At 47.6% G+C, this 18,105-nt stretch overlaps 3 protein-coding genes across 3 annotated transcripts in view; 2 read left to right on the top strand and 1 right to left on the bottom strand.

Moving 5' to 3' along the window:
• The window catches only part of SRSF9 (serine and arginine rich splicing factor 9), a 39,894-nt gene extending 37,195 nt beyond the window's left edge, over positions 1–2,699 (top strand). The window contains exons 3-4 of the mRNA XM_075320518.1: positions 1,829–2,001; positions 2,088–2,699. Coding sequence (XP_075176633.1) covers positions 1,829–2,001; positions 2,088–2,225 — 311 coding nt within the window. The 3' untranslated portion in view covers positions 2,226–2,699. The remainder of the gene's footprint in view (positions 1–1,828; positions 2,002–2,087) is intronic.
• Positions 2,616–14,856, bottom strand: LOC142248997 (glutamyl-tRNA(Gln) amidotransferase subunit C, mitochondrial-like). Its single transcript, XM_075320528.1, has 5 exons — positions 14,728–14,856; positions 14,603–14,650; positions 3,043–3,212; positions 2,869–2,972; positions 2,616–2,791 (listed from the first exon to the last, which is right to left on the bottom strand). Exons 1-5 carry the CDS (start codon positions 14,800–14,802, stop codon positions 2,730–2,732), a joined length of 459 nt encoding a protein of 152 aa, XP_075176643.1. The 5' UTR covers positions 14,803–14,856; the 3' UTR covers positions 2,616–2,729.
• A 36-nt stretch (positions 14,857–14,892) lies between these two features.
• On the top strand, positions 14,893–15,464 carry LOC142249006 (TP53-regulated inhibitor of apoptosis 1-B). The gene is made up of 2 exons (XM_075320538.1): positions 14,893–15,119; positions 15,195–15,464. Exons 1-2 carry the CDS (start codon positions 14,973–14,975, stop codon positions 15,282–15,284), a joined length of 237 nt encoding a protein of 78 aa, XP_075176653.1. The 5' UTR covers positions 14,893–14,972; the 3' UTR covers positions 15,285–15,464.
• The last annotated feature ends 2,641 nt before the right edge of the window (positions 15,465–18,105 follow it).

Here is an 18,105-nt window from a genome sequence, read left to right as displayed (position 1 = left end):
CAGGTAGTCTGCGGCTGCCAGACAGGAGTTCTGTGATCTACTTGCTGTTATCCCAAGCGCCTCTTCTGAATAGTATGCCTATAATGTTTCTCCAGGCCTACAAATCAGAAGAGATGCTGTGGCTTTTTGCAGTTAGGGCTCATGGTCATGTTGCATAATTGCATGCATTTACGCTGTGCATTGCACTGTAGAGTAAATGCATGCGTCCTGCGTCCCCTGCACAGTCTATGTAGATTGTGCATGATACGTGCGCACGTTGCTTTTTTGAACGCGATTTGGGTGCTAAAATTTTGACCCAAATCCGTGCGTTCATATAAGCAGCATGTCAGTTATTCCGTGCGCTATTGATGCAGCTCCCACTCTGTCTATGGTGGGGGGCAGCAGCCCGAGCGCATGAAACATACTTTTTTTTTTCTTCTACAGAAAAACTGCATCCATTATGCAGTGTGTCTGCAGCGGTTTAAAGCGCACATGTGCTGTCAAATCGCTGCAGAATATTCAGCAGTTACGTGCGAACAAGGCCTTGGCCAAGGCAAAATGGCTGCACAATCATCTGAGTATTATATATTTACTATATATATTTTCAAATGATTGTACAGCCATTTTGACATTGACATACTATAATTTTTTTTTTTTCTCCCCTTAAAATTCCTGCCCACCGGACAGTCCCTCCAGCTGCTTAAATCACACACTGCTTAGTCCGATACGCAGCTGTCAGGCTGGTCGGGAAGATACTGGGGTCATGAGACCTTTCTCTATCTGGAGATTCTAATAGCGATTTTTCATAGTTGATACATCAGACTCCTCACGCCTAGGATCTACTGTATATATGTAGTTTGTATTATGGAATCCAGTGACAAGTCGTCTTTTAATACTAAGTTAACAAACTGTGTAGTAAGATTCAAACTAAAAGAACCTGTCATCTGGATTTTATACTGCATTATAATGGCATGTATCTAAGTGCTTTAATGCAAATTAAATCTTTACAAACTAAAAAATCCCTTTTTGTGTAGAGAAATCCAGAGTAGAAATTGTATGGTAATGAGTTGTAAGCGCAGTGGTTGGACATTGCACTGCAGCTCTCCTGCCGCCTCCAGTCACTGAGACAGAAGTGCAATGTCCAACCACTGCGCTTACAACTCATTACCATACAATTTCTACTCTGGATTTCTCTACAACAGAAATAGATTTTTGCAAGAAATGTAAGGATTTACTCAGCATTAAAGCACATTTTACATATGTGATATTAGATTAGGGTATAGAATCCTGATCACAAGCTTTCTCTGGTGCATCCAAAGTAAGAAGCTATATATGCTGTTGCAAACATTTTTTGTTTTATTGAATGCAGAATTTGCTCTATAAAGTGGGTTGTGTGCTAGTGCTATGTGTGATGTCTGATAAGTGCAAATTACTTTATTATTGGAGCATACATTAACACTAGAAGTCCCAGAGAGGGGTCATTTAACATTTCTACCTTTGGAACCCAGAGAGGAGTCGAATGACCTGAAGGATTTTAGCTAACATCCTATAATCACCGTATTTTGTTCTGTAATTAAGGCCATTACTGTCGCACCAGAGGCGGTTGTTGTTTTCCATTGAGTTTAGCCATTTAGTTTCTAGTTAGTTCTATTCAGTTTGGACTAAGGGGGAGCTCAAAATTTCTGGGACTTCTAGTGTTAAAGCGTGTGTGTGTGTGTGTGTGTGTGTGTGTGTGTGTGTGTATAGCATGGTCGTGTGCACAGCCATGTTTTTATCCATCTATATTCCTGTTGTAACAGCCCCAATTCCTTTCTGCACCCCTAAAAGCAATCTAATCGTTTTGTTTCAGGTCTTCCCCCATCGGGGAGCTGGCAGGATCTGAAGGATCATATGAGAGAAGCTGGAGATGTCTGTTATGCTGATGTACACAAGGATGGGATGGGCATTGTGGAGTTTATTCGCAAGGAAGACATGGAGTATGCTTTGAGGAAACTGGATGATACAAAGTTCCGTTCTCATGAAGTAAGATGGCTTCTTAGATTATTTGCTTATAATGTAAATCTGTGTATAAAAAAATAGATTTTTTTATTTTTTTTTTCTCTTTTTAGGGTGAAACCTCTTACATCCGTGTCTGTGCTGAAAGAAATGCCAGCTATTCACGATCCAGATCCCGCTCTAGGGGCCGTGATTCTCCCTATCAAACTCGTCGTTCTCCCCGTTACGCCTCCCCCTTCCGACAGTACTGAGCTGCCACGCAGGGACACTTTCTATGCGTTTAATTCTGAAGACCATCTGCTCTTACATTCCACGACTGATGGATTTCATCAACTGTCTTTTATACCATTATTTTCTGCCCGTATTACATTTTATTTTTTGTTTTTTAGGAGATGTGTGCTCTTTACATCAGATGTTTATGGTTTCTTTCAATTTGTCATCTTCTAAGGAGGCAACACAGTATTGTGCCTAATCTGATGTTTGAGTAAGTGTGCAGTGAGTGATAGGTATACGGGATATAACAAGGTGGAATGGTGTGGCGCTGAGACAAACATAAGGGAATGTTGTTTGTCTTCTATAGATCTACTCCCACAAATTTGTTAGATCAATTATTATTTGAAATAACTTTTAATCCCCCGATCAAGTTTGTATGTGTTTCCTTTTATTATGAAAGTGTTTCAGTTAAATAAACATCTGTAGCTGTCCTAATAAAACAGTGAGATTTCCTAGTGCGGCATTCTTTGTTTTCACACGAGTCACAGATCATCATTGCTGGCAGAGTGGTATACATTGTCCTGGGGTGGCAAAGGAATGTTCCCTGTTGGTATAGAAGAATATATTAGCTTACACCGTACAATTATCTGTACATAGAAATAATATACTATATATGAATACCGGGAGGTGCTACAAAATAATCTTCAACAACAGTCTTTGCATTTTCCAGTAGTAGTTCTGTACAGTGCCCAGCTGTGATGGTGTCATCTCTCATGTAAAGTGCCCTACAATGGAAGAAGGATTTTTAGTTAATTCTTAGGGTAGGTTGGTGGACACACTTAATAAAAACCATACCTGTCCTCTAACACTGATGAGAGTGGTTCAACACCGTCTGTATTCACATTGTGTAGATGACTGGCAAAATGAATTGCTCTCTCCAGGCGCTCTACTCCTTCTTGGTTGCGAAAGTCAACTAATGCCAATCGTTCGAGGTGATCAATTACATCTGCAGAAACATGACAGTCCTACAAAGAATATATACATTTTAATGTTACTCTATAGGTCCAATAAGAAAAAAAATTGCTTAATGATTTGTATAGAAGTAATGTGTAAACTATAGAAAAGGGTAACTTAGCTTTATGTATTCTTCTGCCACCATATTTACTTAGCAGCATGATCATTAAATGGGGAATATGTAATGTTAAGAAATGCTAATTACCTGCAGATAAGACCTTAATCTGAAAGTACACAGCATTAAACTCATGCCAGCCTTATTGGAACAGCAGCTGCAGGGAGAAAATGAACTGGTATCCTCCCTGCTCATGCTCAGTCATAAGAGCAGTTATAGTGAGCAGTGGTATAATAGCACCCTGATACACTGCTGCTTGTGTAGAGCATGCTGTTAAGTGCAGGGCAGTGATTACAGCTGAGCTCACTTTAAATTGACTGGTGCCTGTATCTGCTTCCTGCACAGCTTCTATAACTGGATGTGAGCAGCTGCAGGGTGAATAAAAGGTCCTTTTTCTTCCTGTAGCTGCTGCTCAACTAACAAAGAAAAAAGGTGATTTTAATCAGAACAATCGTCTGACTGCAGGTTTTTGTGTTGCAAAAGTGACCTGTTCACTATTATGCTGGATAACAAATATTTCAGAAAAATTCAGAAGTTATTAACATCTTTTTCTGAAGCCTATAACTATTTTATACCTTTTCTTTGTCGCTCCATTGGGAGACCCAGACAATTGGGTGTATAGCTTCTGCCTCCGGAGGCCACACAAAGTATTACACTTTAAAAAGTGTAACCCCTCCCCTCTGCTATACACCCTCCCGTGCATCACGGGCTCATCAGTTTTTATGCTTTGTGTTGAAGGAGGCACACATGCACACAATGCTCCACATTTTAGTCAGCAGCAGCTGCTGATTATATCAGATGGAAGAAAAGAGGGCCCTAACAGGGCCCCCGGCATGCTCCCTTCTCACCCCACTCAGGTCGGCGGTGTTGTTAAGGTTGAGGTACCCATTGCGGGTACACAGGCAGGAGCCACATGTCGTTTTCCTTCCCCATCCCTTAGGGGCTCTGGGGAAGTGGGATCCTAACCGGTCATCCAGCCACTGGGACTGGGCTCCCTCCGCAGCCCCTGGGGGAATCTGCTGGACAGGAGACGGAGTATCGTCAGGGACATGGCCCTGCATCTACAGGTACTCTGTGTCCCCGTTGGGACGGCGCATGAAGCACCTTGGCCTCAGACGCAGCTGCGACTGCGGTGTGGATTTTTTGTCTGGGACTACCGTGCCGACCGTGCCTGTTTGTCGGCCGCGGTTTATACTTTAGTCCCCGGCTTTTGCGGCCTAGTGTGCTAAACTCCCGCCCCTGAGCCTGCCAGTCAGGGAGAAAGGCGGGACGGTCGGTATGATGCCGACAGTGAGGGCTGGAGCACACTTCGCTGTCCTCCGCCCCCCTCACTGATCTCTATGGGCCACCAGGTTCCCGCACTTTTGCGGTTCCGCCCACGGCTCTCTCCTCCCCTCAGAACTCCGGCAGCCATTGTTATAATTCTGCCGATGGAGGATCTCAGAATCTGCTCCACTGCCCAGGGAGAGGGGGATCCTAACCGGTCGCCATGCACTGGGACCGGGCTCCATCCGCAGCCCCTGGGGGATTCTGACGGACAGGAGACTGGACATCATCAGGGACAGAGCCCTGCATCATAAGGTACTCTGTGTCCCCTGAGGGACGGTGCATGCAGCATCTGTGTTACAAATGCCGCAGCGGTTGCTGAGTGGTTTGTGAGACTGGGACTACCGCGCCATGTTTGCCGGCCGCGTTTTTAAATTTAGTCCCCGGCTCTTGCGGCCTAGTACCATATACTCCCGTTCTCAGGCCTGCCAGTCAGGGGTAACGACGGGACGGCCGACTGGACGTCGGCAGGGAGGGCTGGAGCATACGTTGGTATCCTCCTTCCCCCTCACTGAGCACTGTGGGGCACCAGTTTTCAGGTGCTGACCCCCCTTGGTGCCGCAGTGTATATATATATGTTTATTTATATGGTATATGATCTCACTGTTCGGCAGCATTATTTGTTTTTGGCTGTATACCCTCACTGAATACTCTGCGGACGACATGCTGTTGTCTGCTCTTAAAGAGTAAGGGTGCCAAGGCACTGGCTTATTTTACAACCTGTACCTCTTGTGCGGCTATATTACAGGCAGGTTCCACATACCCTCATTGTGTACAATGCTTGGCCCCGAGGGCACTCACTCAGCCGGAGCCTCCGGCACTGGTGGGACCCTCGGCCAGGTGGTACCGCCGGTTTCCACTGCACAGATGACAGGGACAGAGTTTGCATGTTGGAATCAGCAAATCTCTGAGTAGCTTTCACATTCCAGGACTCAGTCTATGGACAGAGGGTCTGCTAAGATACTGGAAGCCTTGCAGTCCAGACCGATAACACAGGGCCAGGGAGCTGTGAGTTCATCGCTCCCGGGCCCCTCTGGGTCGGTACAACAAGGGGCTCCTGGGGTAACAACCCAGATCCCACGGTGAGAACTCCGTCACGGACCGCGGCCTCTGATAGGCTAAGCGGGCCCGCTGGGAACCTTCCCCGACTTCATCAGGAGTGCGTGTTTCGATCACTCTAACTCCAGAGGGACCGTCCAGAAGCACAGAACTTTATGGACAAGCGCTTACTAAGCGCCTTATTGACACGCGTTACTCCCTGACGTTGTTAAGGGTTGGGCTCAGTGTCACAGGGTGGATTCTCCAGTCTCTAAGCTGGCGGCTAGATCCGTAGTATTAGTGGCAGATGCCATCTCTCACGAATGCCACTGACAGGCAAATAAAGCTTATGATGAAATCCATCTATGAAGCCATAGTCGCATCTTTTGCTCCAGCCTTCGCAGCCGTGAGGGCACTCCAAGCTATCTCAACTTCTCTGGCTGAGATTATTGCGGTTGCACATACCTCTGCCCCGCAGGTTGTGTCCTTCACTTCTCAGGCGTAGGTTTTTTCGTTCTACGCCATGAACGCCGTTCCTGGACTCTGCGAGCCGTACAGCGGTAGCATCCACCAATTCGGTGGCAGTCTGCAGGGCCATGTGGCTACGTGAATGGAAGGCAGGCTCTGCTTCCAAGAAGTTCTTAACCGGTTTGCCATTTTCTGGCGACCGTTTGTTTGGCGAGCAATTGGATGAAGTTACTAGACAGCCCAAGGGAAAGGTATCGTCCTTGCCCCAGTCCAAGGGTTTCGGTCATTTCGGTCCTCAGCAAAGTTCCGTTCCTCCACGTCCAACAGGTCAGAGGAGGGCTAGAGGAACTCCTCTGCATGGCGGTCTAAGTCACAAGGCGGCTTCCTCATGACTTCGGCCTCACCAAGACCGCGTCCTCGGTCGGTGGCAGGCTCTCCCGCTTTTGCGACGCCTGGTGGCCACATGTCCAAGACCGATGGGTGAGAGACATTCTGTCTCAAGGTTACAGGATAGAGCTCTGCTCTCGTCCTCCGACTAGTTTCTTCAAAACATCTCCGCCCCCCGAGCGAGCCGATGCACTTTTTCAGGCGGTGAACACTCTGAAGCCTCGATGTCACAAGGAGACTTCCTAGCATCAATTGACATCAAGGATGCTTATCTCCATGTGCCGATCGCACCCGAGCTTCAACGCTTTCTGCGTTTCGCCATCAGGGACGAACACTTGAGTTCGTGGCACTGCCATTCGGCCTGGCGACAGTCCCACGGATCTTCACCAAGGTCATGGCAGCAGTGGTGGCGGTCCTACAGGGCCACTCGGTGATCACTTACCTAGACGATCTTCTAGTCCAGACACCCTCCTGGGTGGCATGTCAACTCAACCTGACCATCGCTCTGGAGACCCTCCAGGGGTTCGGGTGGATCATCAAATTTCCAAGGTCAAAACTGACACCGACCCAATCACTGACTTGCCTCGGGATGGAGTTTCATACTCTCTCAGCGATAGTGAAGCTTCCGCTGCATAGTCAGCGTTCACTACAGACAGGGGTGCAATCTCTCCTTCGGGCCCAGTCACCCCTTGAGGCGCCTCATGCAATTTCTAAGGAAGATGGTGGCAGCAAGGGAGGCAGTTCCCTTGCGCAGTTTCGTCTGCGTCCGATTCTATCGGACACCGCAAATGGGACAGGAGGTCGACGTCCCTAGACAAGAACGTCTCTCTTTCCTTGCAGCAAAACCTCTCTTCAGTGGTGTCTTCTTTCCACTTCCTGGGCGGAGGGAAAATCCTTCCGGCCCCCAGCTGAGGCTGAAGTCACGACGGACGCGAGTCTGTCAGGGTGGGGAGCGGTCTTCCTCCACCACTCGGCTCAGGGAACCTGGACTCCGACAGAGTCCTCCCTTCAGATCAATGTTCTGGAGATAAGGGCAGTGGATCTAGCCCTAAAGGTGTTCCAGCGGTGGCTGGAGGGCAGGCAGATCCGAATTCAGTCGGACAACGCCACGACGGTTGCGTACATCAACCACCAGGGCGGCACACGCGCAGTCGTCAAGCCTTCCGAGCAGTTCGGCGGATTCGGCTGTGGGCGGAAGCCACAGCCTCCACCATCTCCGCAGTTCACATCCCGGGCGTAGAAAACTGGGAAGCAGATTTTCTCAGTCGCCAGGGCATGGACGCAGGGGAATGGTCTCTTCACCCGGACGTGTTTCTAGAGATCTGTTGCCGCCGGGGAACGCCGGACGTCGATCTAATGGCGTCTCGGCACAACAACAAAGTCCCGGCATTCATGGCGTGGTCCAAGGATCACAGAGCTCTGGCGGCAGACGCGCTAGTTCACGACTGGTCGCAGTTTCGACTGCCTTATGTTTTTCCTCCTCTGGCACTACTGCCCAGAGTGTTACGCAAGATCAGGTCAGACTGTCGCTGCGCCATCCTCGTCGCTCCAGACTGGCCGAGGTGATCGTGGTACCCGGATCTGTGGCACCTCACGGTGGGTCAACCGTGGACACTCCCAGACCGACCAGACTTGCTGCCTCAAGGGCCAGATTTCCTTCGGAATTCTGCGGCTCTAAACCTGACTAGGTGGCCATTGAGTCCGGGCTCCTAGCGTCATCAGGGATATCTCCAGATGTCATTGCCACCATGAGACAGGCCAGGAAACCAACGTCCGCCAAGATCTATCACAGGACTTGGAGGATTTTCTTATCCTGGTGCTCTGATCAGGGTTTTACTCCCTGGCCGTTAGCCTTGCCCACTTTTCTTTCTTTCCTTCAATCCGGAATGGACAAGGGCTTGTCTCTCGGCTCTCTCAAGGGACAAGTATCGGCGCTTTCCGGTCACACCTTACAAGCGTCCGTTAACACCCTCGGATCTTAACAGGGGGCTGACGACTCTTCAGAAGCCACTTTCGAGCCGATGCGGGATCTCTCTATCTCGCCTTTCGCAAAGGGTGGCCTTCCTAGTGGCAGTCACATCACTCAGAAGAGTGTCTCAGCTAGCAGCGCTGTCATGCAAAGCCCCCTTCCTGGTGTTTCACCAGGATAGGGTGGTTCTACGTCCGGTCCGGACTTTCTCCCTAAGGTATCCCCGTTTCATCTCAATCAGGATATCGTCTCCCCCTCTTTGGGTCCGCATCCAGTTCACCAATGTGAAAAGGATTTGCATTTATTAGATCTGGTGAGAGCACTCCGGCTCTACATTTCTCGCACGGCGCCCCTGCGCCGGTCTGATGCGCTCTTGTCCTTATCGCGGGCCAGAGTAAGGGATTTCAGGTTTTCAAGTCAACCTTGGCTCGGTGGATCAAGGAACCGATTCTTGAAGCCTACCGTTCTTTTAGGCTTCCGATTCCTGCAGGGCTGAAGGCCCATTCTACCAGAGCCGTCGGTGTCCTGGGCATTGCGGCACCAGGCTACGGCTCGGCAGGTGTGTCAGGCGGCTACCTGGTCGAGTCTGCACACTTTCACGAAACACTATCAGGTGCATGCCGATGATTCGGCAGACGCCAGCCTAGGTAGGCGACTCCTTCAGGCGGCAGTTGCCCACCTGTAAGAGGGGGCCGTTTTTCGGCTCTTTTTTATCGAGGTATTCTTTTACCCACCCAGGGATTGCTTTTGGACATCCCAATTGTCTGGGTCTCCCAATGGAGCGACAAAGAAGAAGGGAATTTTGTTTACTTACCGTAAATTCCTTTTCTTCTAGCTCCTATTGGGAGACCCAGCACCCGCCCCTGTTCCCTTCGGGCTGTTCTTTTGTGTACACAAGTTGTTCATGTTGAATTGTTCTTTTGGTTCATGGTTTCAGTTCTCCGAACATCCTTCGGATTGAATTTACCTTAGACCAATTTATAAGTTTCCTCCTTCCTGCTTTGGCACCAAAACTGATGAGCCCGTGATGCACGGGAGGGTGTATAGCAGAGGGGAGGGGTTACACTTTTTAAAGTGTAATACTTTGTGTGGCCTCCGGAGGCAGAAGCTATACACCCAATTGTCTGGGTCTCCCAATAGGAGCTAGAAGAAAAGGAATTTACGGTAAGTAAACAAAATTCCCTTCTCGCATTGAGGATGGATTTTTTTTTTTTTTTTTGCGGGGCAAACTGCCATTTTTAATTTCATTTTTGGGTAAATGGAACTTTAATTTTTTTGCAATAAGAGCATGGAAACATATGTTCCTCAAAACTTGCCTCTTCAATGCTGTGGTCAGGAATAGATATTTGAGGGATTTAAAGGGAATCTGTCACCAGATTTTTGGCACCTAATCTGAGCAGCATAGATCCTGATTTCTACTTGTGTGTACCTTACTGGGCTGCTTACTGTAGTTTTGATAATCTACTACTGATTAATCTATGATTTTTCAGTGTTTCTGTTCATTTACTTTTGCTTACAGATTAGTAATGGGTGGGGTGTTTTAGACACCTGCCATTCCTAATCTAGGGCTTAGTGGCAGCTGTGGGCTGTAATTAACATCTTATTAACCTGATTGCCACTGCACCAAGGCAGTCAGGAAGAGTCGGGTAAAGAATTGTTGCATTTAATGCATACAGCAATCCCGGTCAGCTGCAAGCTGCAATTTTTAGGCTGAGGTCTCCCAATAGCCTTGAATTTTCCCAGCCTGAGAATACCAGCCCATAGCTGTCAGGCTGTATCATGGCCGGGTATGAAAATTGGGGGGGGGGCCCCCACACACTGTTTTGTGGGTTTGTTTTATTTTTTAAACTCATACAGTTCATCTTATTGTGATACACACCCAAGATAAGCACATGGCTGAGGGCTGCAGCTGTATGGTTTATCTGTGCTTGTATCATATGGGGGAATCCTAGGCCTTTTTTATTTTTACTGTACGATAGACCCAGAGACCAGGTCTGTAATGTGGTCACGCAGGGTGGGGGCACATCTGACTTCAACCAATCACAGACACCGAAGGGCGGCGAAAGCAGTGCATATGCAGGAGCAGTTACAGCCATGCTGGAGCCTTTAAGTATAGCATTGTTTGCATTTTTTTCTTTATCTTTCCCTTTAATTTTTTTGCATTATCTGCCAGACCTAGATCATTAGCCGGAATTCCTGGAGAACTCCGGCTCCTGGATACTTTTGAAAGCACGTGGATCTAGACTTTTACAGTCCAGGTCTGCCCATTACTCCTCATTTTTGCACAGTACACTGTCCCAATTCCATAGAGGTATACTGAAATACAAGGTTACAAAAAATATTAACAGTGCGGCACATCTTCACTGGAATCTGCGTGCCAATATATCGTGAAGCTAGAACTACCAGTTTTAGTGCAGAGTAAACCAGGCCCAGCTGTTTCTTGCCCTTTTGTTTGTATTCCGCTAAGTTGCACCTAGCTTTTTTTTTTTTAAAAAAATTTCCTAGAAAAGCAGTGACAAAAAAAACAAATGTGTGAAATACTTTTTTGGTCGGACTAGTTGTCACTTCTCCCTCTTGTAAGATCATTCAAAAAAAGTTTACACTAAAATGACCAATATTAGATATGCTGTATCCTCCATATATGCACCGCATATGTCATGTCAGGAGCAGAGCCTGCACCATAACAGGCAGGTATTGCTTTCAACTACTGACAAGGGCTGAGCTCAGATTGCTGCCGTTAAAGGGAATCTGTCACCATGTTTTTGCTACCTCATTTGGGAGCAGCAAAATGTAGAGACACAGACCCGGATTACAGCGATGTGTCATTTACCAAGTTGTTTGCTGTCATTTTGATAAAATCACTTTTCTGTACTGCAGATCTAGCAGTTAGGCTGGACTCACACGAGCGTGAGAGCATCGGATGCGATATGCTAATGTCCCCCAGCTCAGGCTCTGCTGCGACCGTGAGCCGAGTGTCATGCGACTGTAACCCGATCTTGCGATCGGGTTACCGCTGTGAAGCTGAGTGCGGGCGCTGCGGAGGAGAGGGAGGGGTTAATCCTCCCATCTCCTCCACTGTCAGCCTGTGCGTATATTGCACTGCACTGGGATAACATCTGAGTGCAGTCCGATGTATCTCTCGCATCCATTCACTTGAATGGGTGCGAGATACGGCGGTAGCAGAAAAACGCAGCATGCTGCTGCTTTTCTCGCATCCAGAATCTGGATGCGAGAAAAGCTGACCAACAGCTCGCACTCATAGAATAACATTGGTCCGAGTGTAATGCGAGAATTTCTCGCATTGCTCTCGACCGTATTTGTCGCTCGTGTGAGTGTACCCTTATACAGAGCTCAGGAATATGCTGGACTACCTGACAGCATGCCAAGTAGTCCTCTGATAAAATGTTGTTTTTTTTAATTGAAATAAAAAAAAATAAATCCTCTTTCACCACTTTATTAACCCTGCAAACACCCCTGCAGGTCTGACATAATCCACACACTGTCCCACAACGATTCCAGCTCTGCTGCATTATTGAAGGCACAGCACATGATCATGGAACATGACCAAACGCTGTGAGGTTCGAGCAGAGACTGAGCTACTACGTCACTCAGGTTAGCTGAGGTCAGAGCTGGAGATTTCCACGATCCTCCACCTGTGATCGCAGGTAACCTGACCCCAGGTGACCTCAGTGAACTCTGAGTTTACAAACCTGCATCTCCAGGCAGGAAAACTTTTTTTTTCTGCTAAGAGATGCAGACTTGGCGCTGAATTTTTTTACACCATATTCCTGCTACCCCTCCTGGCAAAAAAATGCATCACTACTGCATGCAGTATGATGTGGCTTTTTTTGCCAGGAGGGGTAGATTGGGTGCAGGAATATGGTGTAAAATTTCAGAATCAAATCTGCATCTCGGCAAAAAAAAAAAAAAAAAAAAAAATGCACAAAAAATAGTTTTGGTGCAGTTTTCTTCCAGGAGGTGCAAATTTGGTGCTGAAATGTCTGCACCAAATTTGCACCTCCTGGCAGACAATTGCACCCAAACTACATGAAAACCGTTTTTACGCATTTGTTTGCCAAGAGATGCAGCTTTGATTCTGAACTTTTTACACCATATTCCACTGGAACCTGCAACTTACCTGAGTGACATCACCGCTGATCGTGCGGCTCATTCATTCTCTGCCTGAACCTCACAGCGGGCGGTCATGCTGTATGCTGCTCGCTGTGAGCTTCAGAAGTAGCAGAGCTGAATCATCGTGTGGATTAAGTTGGACCTGCAGGTGTGTTTTGGGGTGTTAAAGGGGTGAAAGTGTGGGGTTTTTTTGTATTTTATTCCAAATACATTTTTTTCAGTGTTTGTATTTATTTACTTTCAAATAGCAACAATGGTACCAAATAAAACTTAACTTTTAATACAGATTCCTTTAAAATCTGATAACACACAAACATGATTGTGACCTATAAAAGGATCACTAGTCTCATTCTAAACCTATGTATGTAATTTGAATCATAAGTTATGCAACAGATGAAAACGGATTACATATAAAGAGGGACTGCTGTGAATATGATTTATAACAAAGAAAATTCACCAGTCTCAACGGAATATGGAACAGTCTCACCCAGATGGCGTTATCTTCATTACTGTGGCTGCTCACTATACCTAGGTTCTGAATGGATCCCACTTGTGAAAACTGGCCTGATTTAGTCCCTTAGATTGTCTTATGGGGATAGTTTTTTGGCAATCTTTTACTGTGGATAATTTTTTAATTGAAGTGAGCTCCCCTTACTTCCTTTTAAAGGAATCTGTATTCAAAAAAAATTAAGATATATTTGGTACCATTCTTGCTATTATTTGTTCTCCTATCGCTATAATGGTACTATACCAGTAGCTTAATTTACTTTCCCTTACAGATTAGTGATGTGTGGGGTCTCAGATGTCTCCCATCACCAATCTAGGACTTAGTTGCAGCTGTGGGCTGTTATTAACTCCTTATTAGCTCCCAATTGCCACAGCAATAGGTCAATTAAGAAGAGCTGGGTAAAGTGCCAGGCTTGTCACATCTAATGCATGCGACAATCCTGGACAGCTGCAGGCTGCTATTTTTAGGCTGGGGGCCTAATAACCATGGGCCTCCCCAGCTTGAGAATACCAGCCCCCAGCTGTCGGGCCTTCTCATGGCTAGTTATGAAAATTGGGAGGGGAGGGAAACGCATGTCAGTTTTTAAAATTATTTATTTAAATATAAAAAAAATCCACATGCAGTTCCTCTTATTTAGAAACACAGCCAAAATAAGTGCATGGCTGCAGCCTGTAGCTGTATGCTTCATCTGTGCGGAGTATTATTATATGGGGGGAACCTTACGCCCATTTTTGTACAGTACGATAGCCACGTATAGTGCCTGTAATTGGAGGAGTCAGCTGAAACGCTGTCACTCAGGGTGGGGGTGTGTCTGACTGCAACCAATCACAGACACAGGTGGGCGGGGAAAGGAGTGCATATGCATGAGCCTAATGAGTGGCCCCGAAAGACAATGGGCGGCCACAGGAGCAGTTACAGCCGCATCGGAGCCTCGGCAAGTATAGGGCGCGTGCTCCTATCCCTTCTACCACTATTTTTAATCACCAGATGCCGGTCCCCATAGACTTAAATGGGGACTGGCATCCGGCCAGATATCCGGGATCAATTTCAAACTGGAAACGGAGTTTATTTGTGAGTTCGCCCATCACTGCTACAGGGTGAAAAATAATCTAGCCTTACCTTCCAAATCAGTGCCACTGCTCCACTATCAGCCGGTCTCCTGACAATGTTATGTGGCCACTTACTGCCTTCAACAGTCACATTTTTCTTTCCCTGCAGAATCTGGCAAAAATTATGAGTTCTGCTGATTGGCTGCAGCGGTCATGTGAGATGAGACACAGATGTACAAGAGGTAAGTATATTAGTTTTTATACTATCCAGCACCCTGGAGTCACTACTGGACAATCCCTTTAAATAACAAGCTGAGCTCTGCTTCATGTATGGCTATGGATTATTCCAGGGTATGATGGTACATCATCTTTATGATGGAGGGAGGGTGGTCTTCTATGGAAGCAATTACCTGCTTGGCTGTGTCTGCTTCAATGCTCCATGTCGGGTTCTGAGGCACCTGAAAGGCAAATTTCCCATGGTAAGCAGCATTCTGCCCCCTGCCAGTGTCACAGCTCTTACCTGCCATGCTTTTACCTTACTCTGCAGTGACAGGAGTCGCCTGAACTCTGCCATCCGCCAGCAGCGGGCAGCTGCCATTTTCAGCAGCATGGCTTTTCTGTATGACGTCAGAGCAAATGCGCCTCCATTACACCAACGTGACCTTGGTGAGCGCGGCGGCCATGTTTACTATGGGCGGCTGTCTAATAGCAGCTTCCGCCTTGCCCTGAAATAAGATGGCGTCTGCAGCGTCCTGACCTAGTTGAATAACAGTTGAAATTATGAACAGTGTTGGGGAAGAATGTACAGAAATGAAGCGCGAGTATGACCAGTGCTTCAACCGGTGGTTCGCGGAGAAGTTTCTTCGAGGGGAAGGCAGCGGGGACCCGTGTGACGAGCTGTTCCAGCGGTACCGGCATTGTGTGCAGGTGAGGGCAGCGGGGGTCGGCGATGGCGGCTGGCGGCTGGCCGGTTCGCTGGAACTTTCATCTTGTGTTTTGCAGAAAGCCATTAAGGACAAGGAGATCCCGGTAGACGGAGTGGAGTTCATGGGACCGAGCAAAGACAAACCGGAATGTGACGGAGGGTCGTGACTGACAGCAGGGCCCTGGTGATGGGGCCCCGAGCTCGCGCCTGTGCCTGCTGTAATGGGGGCTGTGGGGGGACCCCATTATACTCACTCTGGAGGGGTTACAAATCTAAGGACTCCGGCAGCCCCCATGATGGAGGTACTGGAGCGCTGTATATAATAATAAATGACTTTTTTTCTTTTATGGTGGCTTCTTTAATATGGAAATTGGGCACTTTCACTTTACTCTCTAGAATTTTGCCCCTCCTGTGACATTTGTGGGAAATGACCAGGAGAGGTTAACGCTTCACACTACCCTGGTGCTGCACCCACTTCAGTCCCTTGTGGCTGGACCAGGGTTCTGCTGCATCCTGGGCACCTCTGGAGTTTACAGCACTCCTGTGACGCTTAGTCATATCACCTTGTGGCTGGACCAGGGTTCTGCTGCATCATAGACCCTCTGGAGTTTACAGGACTCCTGTGACGCTTAGTCGTATCATCACCTTGTGACTGGACCAGGGTTCTGCTGCATCCTGGGCACCTTTTTGGTGTTTACAAGACTCCTGTGATGCTTCGTCACGTCATGACGTTGTGGCTGGACCAGGGTTCTGCTGCATCCTGGGCACCTCTGGAGTTTATAGGACTTCTGTGACGCTAAAGGCCACTTTACACGCTACGACATCGCTAAAGCGATCTCGTTGGGGTCACGGATTTTGTGACGCACATCCGGCCGCGTTAGCCATGTCGTTGCGTGTGACACCTATTAGCGATTTTGAATCGTTGCAAAAACGTTCAAAATTGCTAATCGGTGACATCTTCCCCCCCCCCTGATCTCAGTTATCGTTGCTGCTGCAGTAACGATGTTGTTCGTCGTTCCTGCGGCAGCACACATCGCTACGTGTGACACAGCAGGAACGAGGAACCTCCCCTTACCTGCGTCACGCCAGCAAAGAGGAAGGAAGGAGGTGGGCAGGATGTTCGTCCCCGCTCATCTCCGTCCCTCCGCTTTGATTGGGCACCTGCTTAATGACGTACTGTGACGCCGCACGGACCGCCCCCTTAGAAAGGAGGCGGCTCGCCGATCACAGCAACGTCGCTAGGCAGGTAAGTAGTGTGACTGTTCCTAGCGATGTTGTGCGCCACGGGCAGCAATTTGCCCGTGTCGCACAACTGATGGAGGCGGGTATGCATGCTGGCGATATCTGTAATGATATTACAGCGCATAAAGCGGCCCTTAGTCGTATCATCACCTTGTGGCTGGACCAGGGTTCTGCTGCATCCTGGGCACCTTTTGGTGTTTACAGGACTCCTGTGATGCTTAGTCACATCATCACATTGTGGCTGGACCAGGGTTCTGCTGCATCCTGGGCACCTCTGGAACTTACAGGACTCCTGTGATGCTTAGCCACATCATGTTTTGGCTGGACCAGGATTCTGCTGCATCCTAGGCACCTTTTGGGGTTTACAGGATTCCTATGACGCTTAGTTACGTCATGACGTTGTGGGGATAAATGCTAGAGGCGCTCATGATCTCTGTATTGGAATGCCAGCCTTAAGGCCACTTTAGACACAGAGACAGATCTGTGGTTGCAGTGAAATTGTGGACAATCAGTGTCAGGTTTGTGGCTGTGTACAAATGGAACAATATGTCCATGATTTCACTGCAACCACAGATCTGCCAAAGATCTATCTCTGTGTGTGACGGGGCCTTAAGAGTTTTCACAAGACCCTGGTCTGACTGCCATAGAGTACCAGAGTGGGTGCTGGAGCAGCGCCCTGGAAATCTTTTGGTTCATAACTATCACTTCTCATTCCATTAGGGTTTCAGTAACACGTCTCACTGTTCAAAGCCATAGTGTGTGGAAAGTCACTCCATTGATAAAGGGTACGGTAAAGACCCCCATACATATTAGATCAAAGTAGGCCACCCAGCTAATGTGAAGGGAGGGCTCTGACTGTCCCCCCACAAATTAAGTCAGGGGACATAAGGATCTGGTGGTTGGAAATCGATATTCGATTCCTTCTATGAAAAGATAATCCATAATGAAGTGATTCTGGCAGTACTAACTCCACTCTCCCCATAAGGAACACAGGATCGCTGAGTGTTTCTGGGTGAGGGGGAGTCAGGAGACACAACTGTTGACAGAACGGTCGTTTTCCTTACAGTTATATGTGTGCCCAGCTAAATGCCCATTTGTCGTTATTTTGTTTTATATTCATGTTAGAGAGGAGGAATTGCTGCAATGCAGATTAAGAAATGAGTTAGAAAAGCGTTTTTATTGATACATATTTTACAGCCCTTTACAAGGTACATGTACAGACAATAAATCACAGTTACAAGTTACACATTCAACCGTTACAGAAGGCGTGAGGGCTCTACTCGCAAGTTTAGTCTATAAGGAAATGGGGGATAAGAGGTAGATAATGCCCCTTATCCAGCTATGGTCCGGCCATCATAATAAAACTGTATGAGCCGTCAACAGCCAGTGATTGTCTAAGGGTACATCATCACCCTTAGGACTTAGTTCCACTTGAGTTTTGCACTTACAAGTGCAATCCGATAAAACATCAGATTGCTCTCACTCTAGTGCAAAACCATGGGGCAGTGTCCATCTGCGATTGATTTCTCATGCCATATCAGCCTGAGCAATGACTCGCAGCATGCTGCATTTGGCAGCGAGTCTCGGCTCTTATGCACCTATAAAAGTCTATGGGAGCGTGTAAAATATTGCACTGCACTCACATGTCATCCGACTGCAGTATGATGTACGCAGAGACGGGCTAGGGAGGAGACGGGGAGAAAGTGCTCCCTCCCTCTTCTCCGCAGCTGTGATCCTATCGCAAGA

Source organism: Anomaloglossus baeobatrachus, chromosome 1 (assembly GCF_048569485.1).
Source record: "Anomaloglossus baeobatrachus isolate aAnoBae1 chromosome 1, aAnoBae1.hap1, whole genome shotgun sequence".
NCBI classification, from domain to species: Eukaryota; Metazoa; Chordata; class Amphibia; order Anura; family Aromobatidae; genus Anomaloglossus; species Anomaloglossus baeobatrachus.
The sequence above is the reverse complement of the archived record's forward strand: the minus strand, read 5'-3'. Positions and strand labels throughout refer to the sequence as shown.

Bases quoted from the DNA above. Each gene is read 5' to 3' on its own strand.
- LOC142248997 (XM_075320528.1), bottom strand. From the start codon at position 14,802: ATGCTGCTGAAAATGGCAGCTGCCCGCTGCTGGCGGATGGCAGAGTTC. The intron at 14,651-14,727 runs GTAAAAGCATGG...TTTGCCTTTCAG, and splicing joins TCCTGTCACTGCAGAGTAAG to GTGCCTCAGAACCCGACATG. The intron at 2,973-3,042 runs GTATGGTTTTTA...CTTCCATTGTAG, and splicing joins TCATCAGTGTTAGAGGACAG to GGCACTTTACATGAGAGATG.
- LOC142249006 (XM_075320538.1), top strand. From the start codon at position 14,973: ATGAACAGTGTTGGGGAAGAATGTACAGAAATGAAGCGCGAGTATGAC. The intron at 15,120-15,194 runs GTGAGGGCAGCG...TGTGTTTTGCAG, and splicing joins GGTACCGGCATTGTGTGCAG to AAAGCCATTAAGGACAAGGA.